Source organism: Acipenser ruthenus, chromosome 14 (genome assembly GCF_902713425.1).
Source record: "Acipenser ruthenus chromosome 14, fAciRut3.2 maternal haplotype, whole genome shotgun sequence".
Taxonomy (NCBI): domain Eukaryota; kingdom Metazoa; phylum Chordata; class Actinopteri; order Acipenseriformes; family Acipenseridae; genus Acipenser; species Acipenser ruthenus.
The window spans coordinates 38,002,916-38,019,247 of record NC_081202.1 but is presented as its reverse complement, the minus strand read 5'-3'; the positions used below and the strand labels follow the sequence as shown (position 1 = coordinate 38,019,247).

At 38.5% G+C, this 16,332-nt stretch overlaps 1 protein-coding gene across 4 annotated transcripts in view; it reads left to right on the top strand.

Annotated features, from left to right (window-relative positions):
* Window positions 1-16,104, top strand: part of kdm5a (lysine demethylase 5A) — a 107,939-nt gene extending 91,835 nt beyond the window's left edge. For all 4 annotated transcript variants that reach the window (XM_058986483.1, XM_058986481.1, XM_058986482.1 and 1 more), the window contains exons 27-28: window positions 4,653-5,087; window positions 13,282-16,104. In XM_058986483.1, coding sequence (XP_058842466.1) covers window positions 4,653-5,087; window positions 13,282-13,503 — 657 coding nt within the window. In that variant the 3' untranslated portion in view covers window positions 13,504-16,104. The remainder of the gene's footprint in view (window positions 1-4,652; window positions 5,088-13,281) is intronic.
* Window positions 16,105-16,332: the final 228 nt, after the last annotated feature.

Genomic DNA, 16,332 nt, shown 5'->3' with positions numbered 1-16,332 from the left:
CAAAGCCCTGGCTTTGGAACTAGAGTGCTAAGGGCGGCTTCCGACTCGACCCTTACAACACAGGCATAGAGGTGAGTTTCTCCCTCAATTTTTTAGCCCTAGCTACTTGTTACTGGGGTCATGCACAAGGCAGACTGGGCTTAAGCCTTGTAGCATTCCGGTCGTGCTGTGATCTTGCCCTTGCGACGGCTTGGGTATACTAACAACTCATTAGGTAATGGTTACATTTTGTACTTGAAAGGGGCGGGCATGACTGCATCACAGGCTCTGCGAGCAGCTTTGGTATATAATATTCAGGTTTGGGGTCTTTAGGAGGTAAACACCCATTAGGTAGTGGTTACATTTGTTTCAGTGACCCAGGGTTATGATAACTTAACGTTTTCAAATATTCGTTTTTTTTTTTTTTTTTTTAACATTCATATTTTGATTTTATAATTTTAAATACTTTACACAATAGTTCTTAACATAACTAAAAACTACAAGTATAATATTTGCATGAATTAAAGCATTTTGTACTGAAAAGATAGGAGTGTGTGCAAACTTACATAAGACCAGACTGACACATCTAAAGAGAACATGTAAAAACAATAAAAAAATACTAAAATAAACTCACTTTATGCTTTCATTTCAACAAACACATGAGGCACCGTCAATCCGAATCATCATGTATCAAAAGGAAATACAAATCCTCCCTCCAGGAGGAATGAAAGGGGAGCGTGGATCGGCCTATCAGTGACTTGCTTTGTTAACAAGCATACGCTAAGGCAGGAACTGCCAAATTCCTCCCTCATTCGATTGCCTGTGCCTTTTAAAGGGCGTATTGTGGAGGCGCACTAGAGGCACACTCATTCACTCGTTACGACAGTCAATGTTTCTAGCTGCCCGTCACAGACGAGCGGCTTCAGTCTCTGCCCGTCAACCAGCTTCTCAAACCGCTTCGGACAGGTTAACAGAAACGCAGTTCCACCCCCCCTATGAAGGTGGGCAGCATTCCTTTAAAAACAGATGTTCAAATATTGAGTCCTGGGCTTAAATTCCATTAGGGTCTGTCACTGCCTGTAATTTCTGTCTACATCCTTTTACCTGCCTTAATCCCTCCTTTACCAGTGAGGACAAGGCAGAAGCAGTTTGAGGGTATGGGGTAATTTCATATTGACAGTGAAGCAGTTTGAGGGTATGGGGTAATTTTCATATTGACAGTGAAGCAGTTTGAGGGTATGGGGTAATTTCATATTGACAGTGAAGCAGTTTGAGGGCATGGGGTAATTTCATATTGACAGTGAAGCAGTTTGAGGGTATGGGGTAATTTTCATATTGACAGTGAAGCAGTTTGAGGGCATGGGGTAATTTCATATTGACAGTGAAGCAGTTTGAGGGCATGGGGTAATTTCATATTGACAGTAGTCAGTCTAAATACCCCCAGCATTTTAATATTAAAGTATTACCAATCCTAGTATTTTACTTACTATAAAGTATGTTACTAACAAACTAATTCCAGTACATCTTACCTAATACATAGTGTAGGTCTCATATATATGAAAAACGCACACATTATAGTAAAAGTGAATTCAGTTTTTGGGGGGGGTGGTTTTTGTCATTTATTTTAAGCTGTTCTACCATTTTCACACAGAAATGCAGCTACTGTGCAGTCTCTGAAATGTATTAACGAGTGTGTAAAATATCCTTTCACACAGCATGAAATCGCGCAATCTGTGCCGGTGTAATATCGTCATAACCCTTTCACACAGCCAAAGATATCGCACGAGTACAACTTTCAAACCTGTCAATCAACAGATTGTTCTCATGGCAACAACAGACTGTTTTCGTGCAATCTGAAACACCGACTAGACCTAACACATGCACGCAGTGCTTAATTTGTAAAGAAAGAGGTGCCGGGGCACAAGCAATGACAATAATACTGACCCTAAGAAGCGCATATTCAAAATCATAACATGTTTATTTGAAAGAGTATTGTACGTACTTGTGTTAGATGTTTACAATCACGTATTCTACATCATATACAACGTAGTAGTGCGTGCAGAAAAATTAATTAAAGGCAACCGTAGGACAAATAATTAAAAATAAAAAAAAGCCTGTAAACATGTTTTGTTATGGTTTTGCATTTAAAAAAAATAATAATTAAAAGGCATTCAGAGGCACTCCAGAAGGACAACATTGATGAAAAATCGCACCCCAACACGAACATTGGTTTGCCCCACGGCCTGCACTATTATCAGCGATGTGTCTGCAACAGAAGCCGCTGGTAGATTACAAAAACGATTAATTAAACTTAGGCTAGGTAGTTGTTAACTTAGTATGTTTTTATTCTCTATTAATTTAATTATATTTATTGAAAAAGGCAAGAGAACCAGATTATCAATTTCATTGTTTTGGTTTAATATAATATAGCAGGCTAATGTTCCTATTGAAGTAGGCTACATTTTTTTTTCATGTTCAGCTTTCATATTTTGTTGTATACTACTCATTTAATCAAACCAAGCAGTGTAAGAAATTGCTTGTATCGATCATAATGCTTTTCAAATCAAGTAAACTTATTTGTGTATAAAAAACGACAATAGAGTTGCAGCCAGTGTTGTCTTACTTAAAGGCACTCAAGCTGAAATAGTGAAGTAATTTAAAAGAGGCTACAAACGTGGCAGCGGACTGTCTCGTTAAGGCTCATGCAACAATTTGCAGACTTAATGCAACTGTGTTGAGATTTTAAAAAGAAAGGTACCGGCACTATGAGTGCACGCCCAGAGGTTCTGATTCTCTGCCCCGGCACAAATTAAGCACTGCATGCACAACCCTTACCTACCTACGCTATAGTGACGTGGCATGTTGCCTTTGAAACCACACCCACTATAGCGCTTCACAGGCAGTTATGAAGGTTCAGTGCCATCTCGGTTCAGAGACGGCTTAAAATATGATGGTTCTGTGGCGGTAAAGACAATTCACACAGACCTATAAGCCGCTTCAGTGGTGGTTCTGAACCGTTATAACTCCTCTGTGTGAAAGCACCTTTAGAGAAGAATATTTATTGACCGCTCCTTGCAGATACTTCAATGCTGTTCTTCCAGTACCTTGCTCAGAAAAAAAATACCATCAAAAATCAAATACACATTTAGTGTGCCTCTTTCATACAGGGAAATGTGATATCTACAAAGTGATGGTAATACATACAGTATACCCTCGCTATAACTGCCTTCACTATAACGAACCTTCGGCTATAACAAACCTAGACCCTGGACCCCCCCCCCCCCCCCCCCAAAAAAAAAAAAAGATAATATAAACACTCACTGTCAACATCCTGGTCTGTACGCACAGGATGCCACCTCCGCAGTGAAGTCAACTCTTTTGTCTTAAGAAGCGCGCGCTGTGTAACTGCCTTCAAAACTAAAATCATTTTATGTTGCAACAAAGCTGGAAACTATATTGATATTAACCCTTTGCAGTCCATTTATTAACTGCGCGTCAGGCACGCCAGGTCTAATTAATTTTCACACGCGCAGTTAATTTTAGACGCGCTGTTTAAAAGTATTTTTTTTCACAGTCAAATGGGTTTAAATGGCCCTGCATATCAACAAAGCACTCACTAGGCATCTCCAGCCCCGCCCCACCCTTTCGTTCGCTATAGCTTTCACCTATGTAAGAAATAAATAATAATAAAAATAATAGTCGTACATACCGATCAATCATCTCCTGATCACTCGTTTCATCACCAAACTCCTCAATAATGCGATCCAAGTCATTATTTTATTACTATAACATCTCAAAAAAGCTCTGCAAATGTCCGTGTTCTCTGTGCACTGATTCACAGGCAGCCAGCTTGTTTACTTATGACCGCCCCGTTATCTGATATCAGGGCCATGTATGACTATTCATGAGATACGCCTTTTTTTTTTTTTCGACTTGTCTCGGCTCCTGTCGCTCCCACTCGGCAATTGAATGGTTTTCTCTGCTTTTTCCGGAGAAAAAACGACTAGAAACCCGTTTTTTGCGTTGCTATAATGATGTCGGACCCAGTCCGACAATGGACCGCAAAGGGTTAAGGAGTAACGCAGGCATGTGTCTGTCGTAAATATAGGTTGTCAAAAAGCACTGTTTTTTGGCTTGTTCCACAACCATGCGGCAAAGCAAAATTGAAGAAAAAAAAAACTATAACAAAAAAAATTGAGGATCTGATTAACTTTTCATGTCAAACTTTTAATGTCCGGTTGATTTGGAATAAAGGCTCAGTTTGGGATTCTTGATTTAAGATTTGGTGCACTTGGAAACTATTCATGTCAGATTTGATTTTGAATAAAAGTTTAGCTTCAATTCTGGATTTTTGCTTTCTGTACTGCGTTTTAATTCTTTAACGATTGGATAAAGCAAAGGCAGAATTCTGCATACATGAGATGAACAGGTACATGCAATTCTACTTTTATTCACAATCTCATCTCATTAACTTGCTCCAACAGTTTCTCGTTCATTTTGATTGTCCTTTCTCTATAACGAACCCCTCGATATAACGAACAAAAGGCTTGGACCCCAACAGGTTCGTTATAGCGAGAGTGTACTGTTTTAGATTTGCATGACATTTTTATTAGCTATATGTACTTCAAGAGACTTTTAAAATGAAACCTTTTCTTTTTCTTTTTGCGTTTCAGGATGAAGGGCTGGTGGAAAAACCCATGAAGCTGAAGGTGAAGGACTCCTCGGAAAAGGACTCCTCGGAAAAGAAGCGTAAGCGCAAGCTGGAGAAAGCGGAGCAGCTGCTACTGGCAGCCGGTGAAGGACGGCCCAAGTCCAAGGAGCTGAAGAAGGCAGAGGGCAAGCCCAAGAAGAAGAAACTGAAACTCAACCCGGAGAAGTCCAAAGAACTCAAACAGCTGGCCAAGCGGCTGGCCAAGGAGGAGAAAGAGAAGAAGAGGAAGGAGAAAGCAGCAGCAAAGGCTGAGGTGTCCAAAGAGATAATCGATAAGAAGAAAGAGAAGAAGGTGCTCGACATCCCCTCCAAGTACGACTGGTCTGGGGCCGAGGACTCGGATGACGAGAACGCGGTGTGCGCTGCAAAGAGCTGCCAGCGACCCTGCAAGGACAAGGTGAGGAGCTCAGGGGGGTGAAGTCCAGGATGAGGATGACCCATTGCAGGGATACGGCTGTTGAATAACATTCAATAGCCATATCCCTGCATAAATTGAAGAAGGAATCTATGAAAAAGATCAGCAATGTCTTCATCTAGACAATGTTGGGAAGCTATAAAAAAGGCTATATTGTGGAAAGTGTTGAATTTAAATCAAGGGAAGTAATGATAAAACTTTACAATGCATTAGTAAGACCTCATCTAGAATATTGTGTTGAGTTCTGGTCACCTCTCTACAAAAAGATATTGCTGCATGTCATATACAGACAGGCTAAAATAATTGAATCTATTCAGTCTTGAACAAAGAAGACTACGCAGCGATCTGATTCAAACATTCAAAATTCTAAAAGGTATTGACAGTGTCGACGAAACAAGGACCAGGGGTCACAAATGGAGATCTGATTGATAAAGGGGCATTTAGCACAGAAAATAGGAGGCACTAATTTACACAGAGAATTGCGGGAGTCTGGAACCAACTCCCCAGTAATGTTGTTGAAGCTGACACCCTGGGATCCTTCAAGAAGCTGCTTGATGAGATTCTGGGATCAATAAGCTACTAACAACCAAATAAGCAAGATGGGCCAAATGGCCTCCTCTCATTTGTAACCTTTCTTATGTTATTGTATTCAAATACATGCATATGTGATCTGTCTTTGTAGACAATTAAAATTGCTGTTCTTCTAAAATTTGTAGGCATTTTACAGCCACGTAATGTAATAATATCAATTTGTTCTAGAAGGGAACACTTTTTCAGTATTGAGTATGAGATTCTGGCGATTATATAAGGGGTGTTTGTCTATCCAGACACGCATCCATCTGTACATCTTAAGAATTGCTTATCAAATTGTGATGAAATATTTCATTGCTAATTCTTATTCTGTACTATTATATTATGTATGTGTGTGTGTATATCTATCTATCTATCTATCTATCTATCCATCTATCTATCTATCTATCTATCTATCTATCTATTGCGAGTTTACGGGTATATGTACAATAGCTGCTCTGTCTGTCCGTACGTACAGTTGTAGTCAAAAGTTACCCCAATGGAAATTTATAATTTCTAGAAATTTCTCAAACAAAGAATTTTAGGAAAAATGTTTTGTAGCAGAAGTTACTTTTGTGGATGAGGAAAGAAAGTTATAAGAAATAGATGTCTACAATTAATTTTCAGCAAGGTTTTTGCAAAAATGCTAATTCAAAAGTATTCATACCCTTTAATGCTATGATAGTATTGTCTACAAGGTGCTAGAAATTTCAATATGATAATGCGGAACCGAATTCTAGAAAAGTCTAGAAAATGCTGGATTGTAGGTGAACATTCTTAGAGAGTGTAAAAGGGTTAGGCATAGGATGGTTGCTGTTATTACCAATAAGTCATTATGGGAAAAAATAAAGAGCTATCTGAAGACCTCAGGCAGAAAATCATTTATTGTCATAAAGCTGGAGAAGGATACAAGAAGATTCCCAAGCATTAGAATATCCCAATTTCAACTATTGTTTCTATTATCAAGAAGTACAAGACTCATGGTACTGTCACAGCACTCCCTCGGTCTGGAAGAAAGAAGGTTCTTTCACCAAGAACAAGTAGAAGAATTGTGAGGAAGGTTAATAACAATCCGAGATTGACTGCCAAAGATATTCAAAGTGAATTAGCTGCAAGTGGGACTGGGGTTTCCATTTCAACCATAGGTCGAGTATTGCATGGTAAAGGTCTCAATGGTCGCAGGCCGAGAAAAAAAACACTTAGGAAAACGTCACAAGGACAATCGCTTAAAGTTTGCAAAATGGCATTTGAATGATGGATATGAGTTCTGGTCAAAGGTTTTGTGGAGTGATGAAACAAAAATCGAGCTATTTGTTCATGCTGATAGTAGTTACATTTGGAGAAAGTCTGGTGAGGCGTACAAAGAAAAGAACACCATACCCACTGTCAAGCATGGAGGTGGTGATATCCTTCTATGGGGCTGTTTCCTCTAATGGCACAGGAAATGTAGTTCCAGTACATGGTAAAAGGTTCTGGAATGGCCAAGTCAAAGTCCTGCTCTAAATCTGATTGAGAATCTTTGGTATGAGTTGAAGAAGGCTGTGCATAAGAGAAGTCCACTGAATTTGAATGAACTGGAACAATGAACACTTTGCATTGAAGAATGGTCAAATATACTAATTGTTTAAAAGAGGTTATTATTATGAATTACCATTTTTGGAGTTTTGCAAAAAAAAAATGCTGAAATAAATAATTGTAGACCTTTTGCTACAAAAGATGTTTCTTATAATTATTTGTTTTCAAGAAATTTCTAGAAATTATAAGTTTCCATTGGGGTATGTAAACTTTTGACTACAACTGTATATCACAACTACATTTTTTACACAACTATATAAGTGCTTATTATATTATGATGTAACTTGATTATTGTATACAGAATTTGGGGGTATATGGAGGTTCTTAATGATAAATATCTTTGCCTTTACCCTGTCTATCTACAATATTGCACCCAGTATTTACAGTTACGTGAATTACTGGCAAAACAAAAAAAAACATGTTGTAATTAATACATTATCCATTTCTGAGTTCTGTGTATCTCACTCAGATGCAGTTTATTTTGTACCCAATGGAAATCTTGATCTCACTAGATACAAATCAGTCACCAATAGCACAACCAAGTAACAAATTAACTGAAAGAACACTACTACTATTCATTTACTTGGACGTTATAGCGTCAGATAGCAGAGGTTTTGTTTTTTCTCAGTTATTTCCTCATAGTGTCGGAACATTTAAGCAATATAATCTGACACAGGGGATTACCAGCGATTATAGACCAATATATAATTGTGCCAGCACAGCTCTCCTGGAGTGATTTTTGTAAGGGCTGTGTGGAGAATTACAAGTCACGTCCCCACTGGAACCTACAGTCACAGACAAATGTATTGGCACTCTGTGGATATTATACCATAATTCAAGGTAGCAAATTAAGGATAGAAATTTAGTAACTTAAACACTTTTTAATAAAACAAAAGGGAAAATACACAATTTCTAGTAATAATCTTTAGTAATAATCAAATAATATTTATCAAAAAAATAAACTTATTTCATTTAAAGCACTTGTTCATGACAAAAGTATTGGCCCCCTGCTTTATTTAGTGTGTCCTCCTTTTGCTTTTATTATGGCCATTCTGTTTTGCAGATTTTCTTCAGCTCAGACAGATTGGGTACACTATGCTTGGCTACAGCTTTTTTCAGATCGGTCCTATTGGATTGAGATCTGAAGATTGCGAAGGCCATTGCAGAACTTTTATCTTCGTTTTCTTCCAGAATTTCAGAGTTGACTTAGCCGTATGCTTTGGGTCTTGGTTGTGTTGGAAGATAAACTGTCTGCCAATCAGCCTTGTACTGGTATCATTGTACAGTAGTCCGTCACACATCCGACTGTGGTGGGACCAGAGTAAGGGTGGATATATAAAAAGTCGGATGACATTATACACAGCTGTAACAATTACTATATTCACACAATTATTTATTTTGAGATACCGCACTGCAGCCTGTGTTCACCCTTTTGGTCCGATGACTAAAACACACACTAATCTCAAGACTCACTCCACTGGCTAAAACACACTCTAATCCCAAGACTCACTCCACTGGCTAAAACACACTCTAATCCCAAGACTCACTCCACTGGCTAAAACACACTCTAATCTCAAGACTCACTCCACTGGCTAAAACACACACTAATCTCAAGACTCACTCCACTGGCTAAAACACACTCTAATCCCAAAACTCACTCCACTGGCTAAAACACACTCTAATCCCAAGACTCACTCCACTGGCTAAAACACACTCTAATCCCAAGACTCACTCCACTGGCTAAAACACACTCTAATCCCAAAACTCACTCCACTGGCTAAAACACACTCTAATCTCAAGACTCACTCCACTGGCTAAAACACACTCTAATCTCAAGACTCACTCCACTGGCTAAAACACACTCTAATCCCAAGACTCACTCCACTGGCTAAAACACATCTAATCCCAAGACTCACTCCACTGGCTAAAACACACTCTAATCCCAAGACTCACTCCACTGGCTAAAACACACTCTAATCTCAAGACTCACTCGAATGGCTAAAACACACACTAATCTCAAGACTCACTCCACTGGCTAAAACACATCTAATCCCAAGACTCACTCCACTGGCTAAAACACACTCTAATCCCAAAACTCACTCCACTGGCTAAAACACACTCTAATCTCAAGACTCACTCCACTGGCTAAAACACACACTAATCTCAAGACTCACTCCACTGGCTAAAACACACTCTAATCCCAAGACTCACTCCACTGGCTAAAACACACTCTAATCCCAAGACTCACTCCACTGGCTAAAACACATCCAATCCCAAGACTCACTCCACTGGCTAAAACACACTCTAATCCCAAGACTCACTCCACTGGCTAAAACACACTCTAATCCCAAGACTCACTCCACTGGCTAAAACACACTCTAATCTCAAGACTCACTCCACTGGCTAAAACACACACTAATCTCAAGACTCACTCCACTGGCTAAAACACACTCTAATCCCAAGACTCACTCCACTGGCTAAAACACACTCTAATCCCAAGACTCACTCCACTGGCTAAAACACATCCAATCCCAAGACTCACTCCACTGGCTAAAACACACTCTAATCCCAAGACTCACTCCACTGGCTAAAACACACTCTAATCTCAAGACTCACTCCACTGGCTAAAACACACTCTAATCCCAAGACTCACTCCACTGGCTAAAACACATCTAATCCCAAGACTCACTCCACTGGCTAAAACACACTCTAATCCCAAGACTCACTCCACTGGCTAAAACACACTCTAATCTCAAGACTCACTCGAATGGCTAAAACACATTCAAATCTCCACTGCAAGTGTATTATAAAACCATAGAATGCTGCATTTGATTGGCTAATCGTGGCACCTTCTGCTGTTCAAGTAACTATTAGTATGCACACTGTTACTATGCGGTATAGCACTAGCAGCATCTATTAAAACAAATATGTATAAAATATGATTTATTTTCAAAGTTTGTTCGCAACCGTCTCACACATTCTTAAGACCCATGGGTGGAGACACTCTGGGTTAAACTACCACATATTGTGTATTTTGATCTTTGTTATGTTAATGAGCAGTCTAAACCTTTAAGCCACAGCAGGTTCTATTAAAACAGATCAGATGTTAATATCAGCTTAGTCAACTTTTATTTAGATATTTTACTACGTGTTCGTGGCTACAGTGCCTCTAATCAAGTTGAGAGTATTTTCTCTGGTATGCTTTGTATTCAATATCAGGCCTGACACAGTAAATGGTGCTTGAGAAAAACACTGTCAACTTGATTTATAAACATTATAAACAGGTTTGAAAAGTAGTTTTCAAAATTGCATTCAAAAACATTTTTCTTGATAATGAAAGTTTCTTATTTTTTTTTTTAAAAGGTGCGTCTGCAGTGTAAAAAAAAAAAAAAAAAAAAAAATTAATTGTGTGCCTAATTATTTTCCCACCGATTTTCTCCCCAATTTGGAATGTCCAATAATTTTTCCCCCACGCCACAGCAATTCCCCCAAAGCTCAGGAGAACTAAAGGTTAAGTGGGAGTCCTATGATCACGCAACAGCCAGCTTCCTCTTTTACTCCCTGGAACTCGAGAGCGATCTACCGACCTCTGGAGGACTAAGGCCACCTGCAGCTGTCTGGCCTTGAGCTCACTGGGAGCCTGGTCAGCAGGGTTGCTGATGAGCGATGAGAAGGAACAGTTCTGCCGGTTTTGCCTCCCTAACCCAGGGGAGCACCAAAAACTAAATGAAAGTTTAAAACCGAAAGACCAAACTGCATTATTTCAAACAAGTTCATGCGATGCAGCATTATATACCACCATTTCTTTCATGCTCTTATTCTACAGTTAGACACAATGTAGAAAGAATAAAATAATGTATAAGAGACATTAAACTTTTAAAATTTTTTACCTGGTACTCACATTGCTGCAATTGGTTGTAAGCGACAAATTACATCCGAGTAGAACTGCAGCTCATGGGTTTCGACATTCACTTATTTAATCAATATGTTAGCTTCAAAGTGACTGTTGTTTGGCAGCGTTTTAAAAGAGTTTCCTAACAGGAAACAATTTTTGATGAGCTCCCAAAAATGCCACTGGCTTAGTGCTAATTTTTTGTACAATGAAAGCGTCCTCAGTTTTGGTTTAGTTTTATCTTTTGTCCGTAACGTTCGGTGTGGAATTGTATGCAAATGTTGGTTTGTGAAAATCAAAACCGTTGTATCCCTATTTAATAGTTTAGCCTTCTGTGCTTCATCAGAAACCAGACATTATAATATCAACATTGTAGTTTGTGTTGACTTGAGAAGGTTTTAAAATGACTGGTTTTAAAATTAAACACACATATATATATATATATATATATATATATATATATATATATATATATATATATATATATATATATATATATATATATAAACTTACAGCAAATGTTACTGCTGACACCTCCTGGCATGTCAATGTTTCTAGATGGCTCTGTGCACTGACTGGTGCCTTTTAAGCTTGCATATTATTGGACAAGTCTGCTACCATCTGGGGAAGTATGTTTATTGGTTTACTACATGGTGTGCACATTACTAAGTGTTGGACATAATCGGTGAACTATTTTTTGCAGTGTTCATCCATCTGTATTTCACACTTACATTTTTACATATCTGGGTAATTGCTTATCTAATTGTCATATAACTTGTCAGACTTGTAGTCGAGTCCTCAAACCTCGAGTCCAAGTATCGAGTCGCATTCATTTGAGTCCGAGTCACGAGTCCTTGACTTCGAGTCTCGAGTGCGAGTCACTGTCATTTGAGTCCAAGTCACAAGTCTGAGTCTTTGAAACACACTCAAATCAATTTTCATAAACTAGTGGTAGTAGTGGGGGACAGTTTACCTAACAGACCGATTTATTTATATCGAAATTATTTTTGATTTATTTTTTCTAGCTAGATTATTCTATTTACATGCCTTTTTCAACGTGTCTGTCACTATCTTCTTTTCTTTTGGAATTGGAATACTGTTTGAATGTACCTGAAGTTTATAGATAAGCTGTAAGTTGTTTTTCACTTTGATAGAAGCCCAGGTAGAAGCCGTGATCTGGACTATAGTGTTAGATCGTCAGAATGTGGTATGCGTACCAAAACTTGACTTGTGTAATGTCAGAAAGTGGTACGCTGTAAGACTGCAAGTGGTGTGCAGTCATATTATTATTATTATTTATTTCTTAGCAGATGCCCTCATCCAGGGCGACTTACAATTGTTACAAGATATCACATTATACATTATTTCACATTATACAGATATCACATTATTTTACATACAATTACCCATTTATACAGTTTTTACTGGAGCAATCTAGGTAAAGTACCTTGCTCAAGGGTACAACAGCAGTGTCCCCCCACTTGGATTGAACCCACAACCCTCCGGTCAAGAGTCCAGAGCACTAACCACTACTCCACACTGCTGCCCTACTGTATTTTGGTACAGGTGCAATCAATTGCAATCTAATTGGTGTTTTACTACTGTCAAAAAGAGGTACATTTACCATTAATTATACTTTTTTTTGCAAGCAAACTGGAAAAAGACGTGTGTGTGTGTGAATTTTACTTTTACTTACTCCATTATGTAAACAAGGATTTTACTGTAGATGTGTATTATTACGGATTGTATTATTACTTGTACTGTAATACTTGAAATGTATTTGCTTACGATTGTAAGTCGCCCTGGATAAGGGCGTCTGCTAAGAAATAAATAATAATAATAATAATGTACTAGCCCTGTGGGACGTGTGTATTTATGCAAAATACTTGATTGTAAATTTATAAAAATAAAAAAATGGGGATATTTGCATTGATTTTAGGCAGACAAGATTTCTAAAACATGCCGGATTCCAGAATAGACATGTTCTGGATTTTAAAGAGTATTGCACGATTCGTTTTAATAGGGATTTTAACAATGCTGCTGAATTCTAGAGAGTACCAGTATGTAGAGAGTCAGGACTCGAGGTTAAGGATCTGAGGAAAGTGACAGGAACGATTCTCTCTCTCTTTCTCTCAACAGGTAGATTGGGTGCAGTGTGACGGAGGCTGTGACGAGTGGTTTCACCAGGTCTGTGTAGGAGTCACGTGTGAAATGGCCGAGAACGAGGACTATATCTGCACAGCTTGCTCTCGGAAAGCTGCACTGGGAAGGGGGGTGTCAGAGGAGAGCCTAGGACTGGCACTACCTGTATGCACTCGGAGCCTACCTTCCCCCTCACTGGAACTGCAAGCGAGCAGCTAGCAGGGCCGCCTCGGCTGTTTGTTTTGTTTTTTCTTTTGTTTTTTTGTTTTTTTCCACATAACGGGAACAAACATTTGTTTCAAACGGATACAGGCAACTTGATGAGCACAGTTGCCAGCTTGCCATGCTACTGCCTTTGGCATCTCCTGACTGGTTGGTCTGTTGGGGAGAGTGCTCCTGTTGAGTAGACCTTAGAAGTGGTGCTTTGACTCTTCTGTTCTACAGAGCTAGGCATAACTGGTTAGGTTGTAAAAGAGTGATACACTAAAGCATTGCCCTAAGTAGTGTACACCAACCAAATAGCTATGTTGTCTGATGCTTGTGGCTTCACAGTGGTTTGCAATGGCACAGCTTTGGTGGGTAGGCGGGTTCCTTTCTCAGGCCTATTCAAAAAAAATGATTTGGTTAAAAAATTAAATAAACTCCGGGGGTGGGCACTAACACAGCCACTCACAGGGAAGATGGGTGTGTCAGCAGTTTAACATACCTGGAATAAAATAAATAAATAAATAAAAACAGCACTGTGGTGTTTTATCTTGTATTACTACAGGGTAGGTTACGAAATCTCTGAGGTGCTGCCTTTCAGGAGGCTTTCAAATAAATTCTTAGTTTTTTCATTAGATGGTGACAACTTGAGAAAATACTATTTGGGACTCCAGAAAGCAGATGACTGTGTAAGAAGCAGCTTTTGACAGCGAGGGCAGTTTTTACTGCCTACTGAGAGGTGTTCTGTTGTCTCTTTGGGTTTTGGGAGGGGGAAATGTTATGTCTATAAATAAATTAGTTCTGTCATGTAAATGTGCAGTTTTGTTTAGCACTGAAACTGTGCCTCCTGTATTCAATATTAAGGTCAACATCCCCTTTCTAATAAGACCGACATACTGAAAACAACAAATCATGGATGCAATGCAGTGTAACTGGTGTAAACATTTCCTTTAGAAGAAAAATCAGTATCATCCAAGTACGTTTCTTTGACAGAACTATGTCCCTTCAGTAGTAAGGCCACATTATGTCGGTCCCTTGGCTGGCCTTAATAGCAATTTTTCTTTGTATATTTTTTGTCTTTTATGATTTTTTTTTTTGAAATTGAGTTCTAGCTTTATTCCTTGAGCTATCAGTTGGCTTCCTTTTACACCCCAAAGCTCAATAGGTACGTGAATGAAATAATCACAGCACAGTATCAATGTTCAGTATTTGTTTTATATAACAAGTACAGTGTTTGGAAAACACATTTTAAATCTATATTTAACAGCTGATATCAGAATTACTTTCCTTATCTCAAGCACCGCATCTGTTTAGCAGCGCAGCACAATTTGAAACCATGTGATTCTACCGGTCATTGTATTTAAATCCATTCTAAAATTAGATCCTTTTTGGCAATGAGCCAATTTGTTAATGTTTTAAAAACTAATTTTAAACTTAAACTAAAATAGTGGGCTTGTTAGCACTCATTACACAATAGTTTGTGAGTTCCGCTTTCATCCATTGACTACAATAAAAACAGTGTACAATTCAGTGAAGCAGCATATTTAAATAAACCTTCTGACCTAGTCTTTCAAAACAGGATTGTTTAGTCCGGTCTTCAACCCTATAAACTAAGCCACACAGCCTCCGTTGTCTACGGTCAATTAAAATGTTTTCAGCTCTGTAGACTGTTAAGTTTGTGCGTTGAGAAATGTGCACGTGACTGCATAGTTCCCCAGTAGTGTACAAAGGGCTGCCTTTGGCTCTCACTTTCTCATAGAGAATGCATGACGTATAGGGCTTTCATTGCAAATGTACAGACAGTAATATTGTGCAAACTATGTTATAAGAGGGTTGAGAGTGTTGCATTGTCTTTTGACCTTACGCAACTGAAATAACTGCGTTTTTGTACTACAAATCTGTTTTGTTAAAATTAAGCTGATTTCTGTGTTTTGTAAATATGTGTTTTTTTTTTTTTTGTAGGCTTACCAAAATAACCATCGGAACAGTCAGTGCAGAATAGACCTTTTCGCTGCAGTCTATTCAATCAGTGTGTCTGCTTTGTAATTTCTTTTCAGTAGCAGAAGTCCTATGTATTCTAGTATTTTTTTTGTCCTCAAACCCCACCGTTAAAAGGGTCAAACAAGGAGTAGACGCAGGGATAGTAGGGGGGCTAGTTTTAATGATTTAAGTGACATTAGATTTAAATACTGCGTCTCTTGAACTGTCTCCCACTGCCCTCCCAAGTGATGATTTACTGGAGCCCTGTTTAGATCATTTAAAAAGACTTCCCGCCCTCCCCTGGTGTGATAAACCAAATGTGCATGTATGTGGTGCAGAACAACTGTCACACTTGCTATTAAAGAAGCAAACTTGTATCTTTATTTGATGTGCTTTATCGTCCTGGAACCCTGCTTCTGCCTGAAGAAGTTGTATTTTTTTTTGTACTGTATGCTTTGACGTGTAAAAGAGACTACAAACCAAAATAGGAATTCCCTAGCACTGTTAACCTGTCCTTGTGGAGCAAGGAAATGGCAGTACCTAAAAAAATAACATGTACAGACTGCAAACCAATTTCATCATCATTACCTCTCTGCCCCTAAAGGTTTACAGAAGTAAAGGACAAAACAAACTCTCTTCGATGGTTATTGTTTGTACAGGGAGTATCTTTGTAAAATATCAGTTTCTCTTTTTTTATATATATATTGTACGCACTATTCAGTTGTATCATATTTATGGTAGTGTCTTATTTTATTCTGAACAGGGTGTAAAAATGTAATAACATATTTCTTTTCTGCTTTGCAGTCAGGTAGCATTTTCCCTTGGTAAATTATGTTGGTATGTTTTTGTGATGGTTGGAAGTGA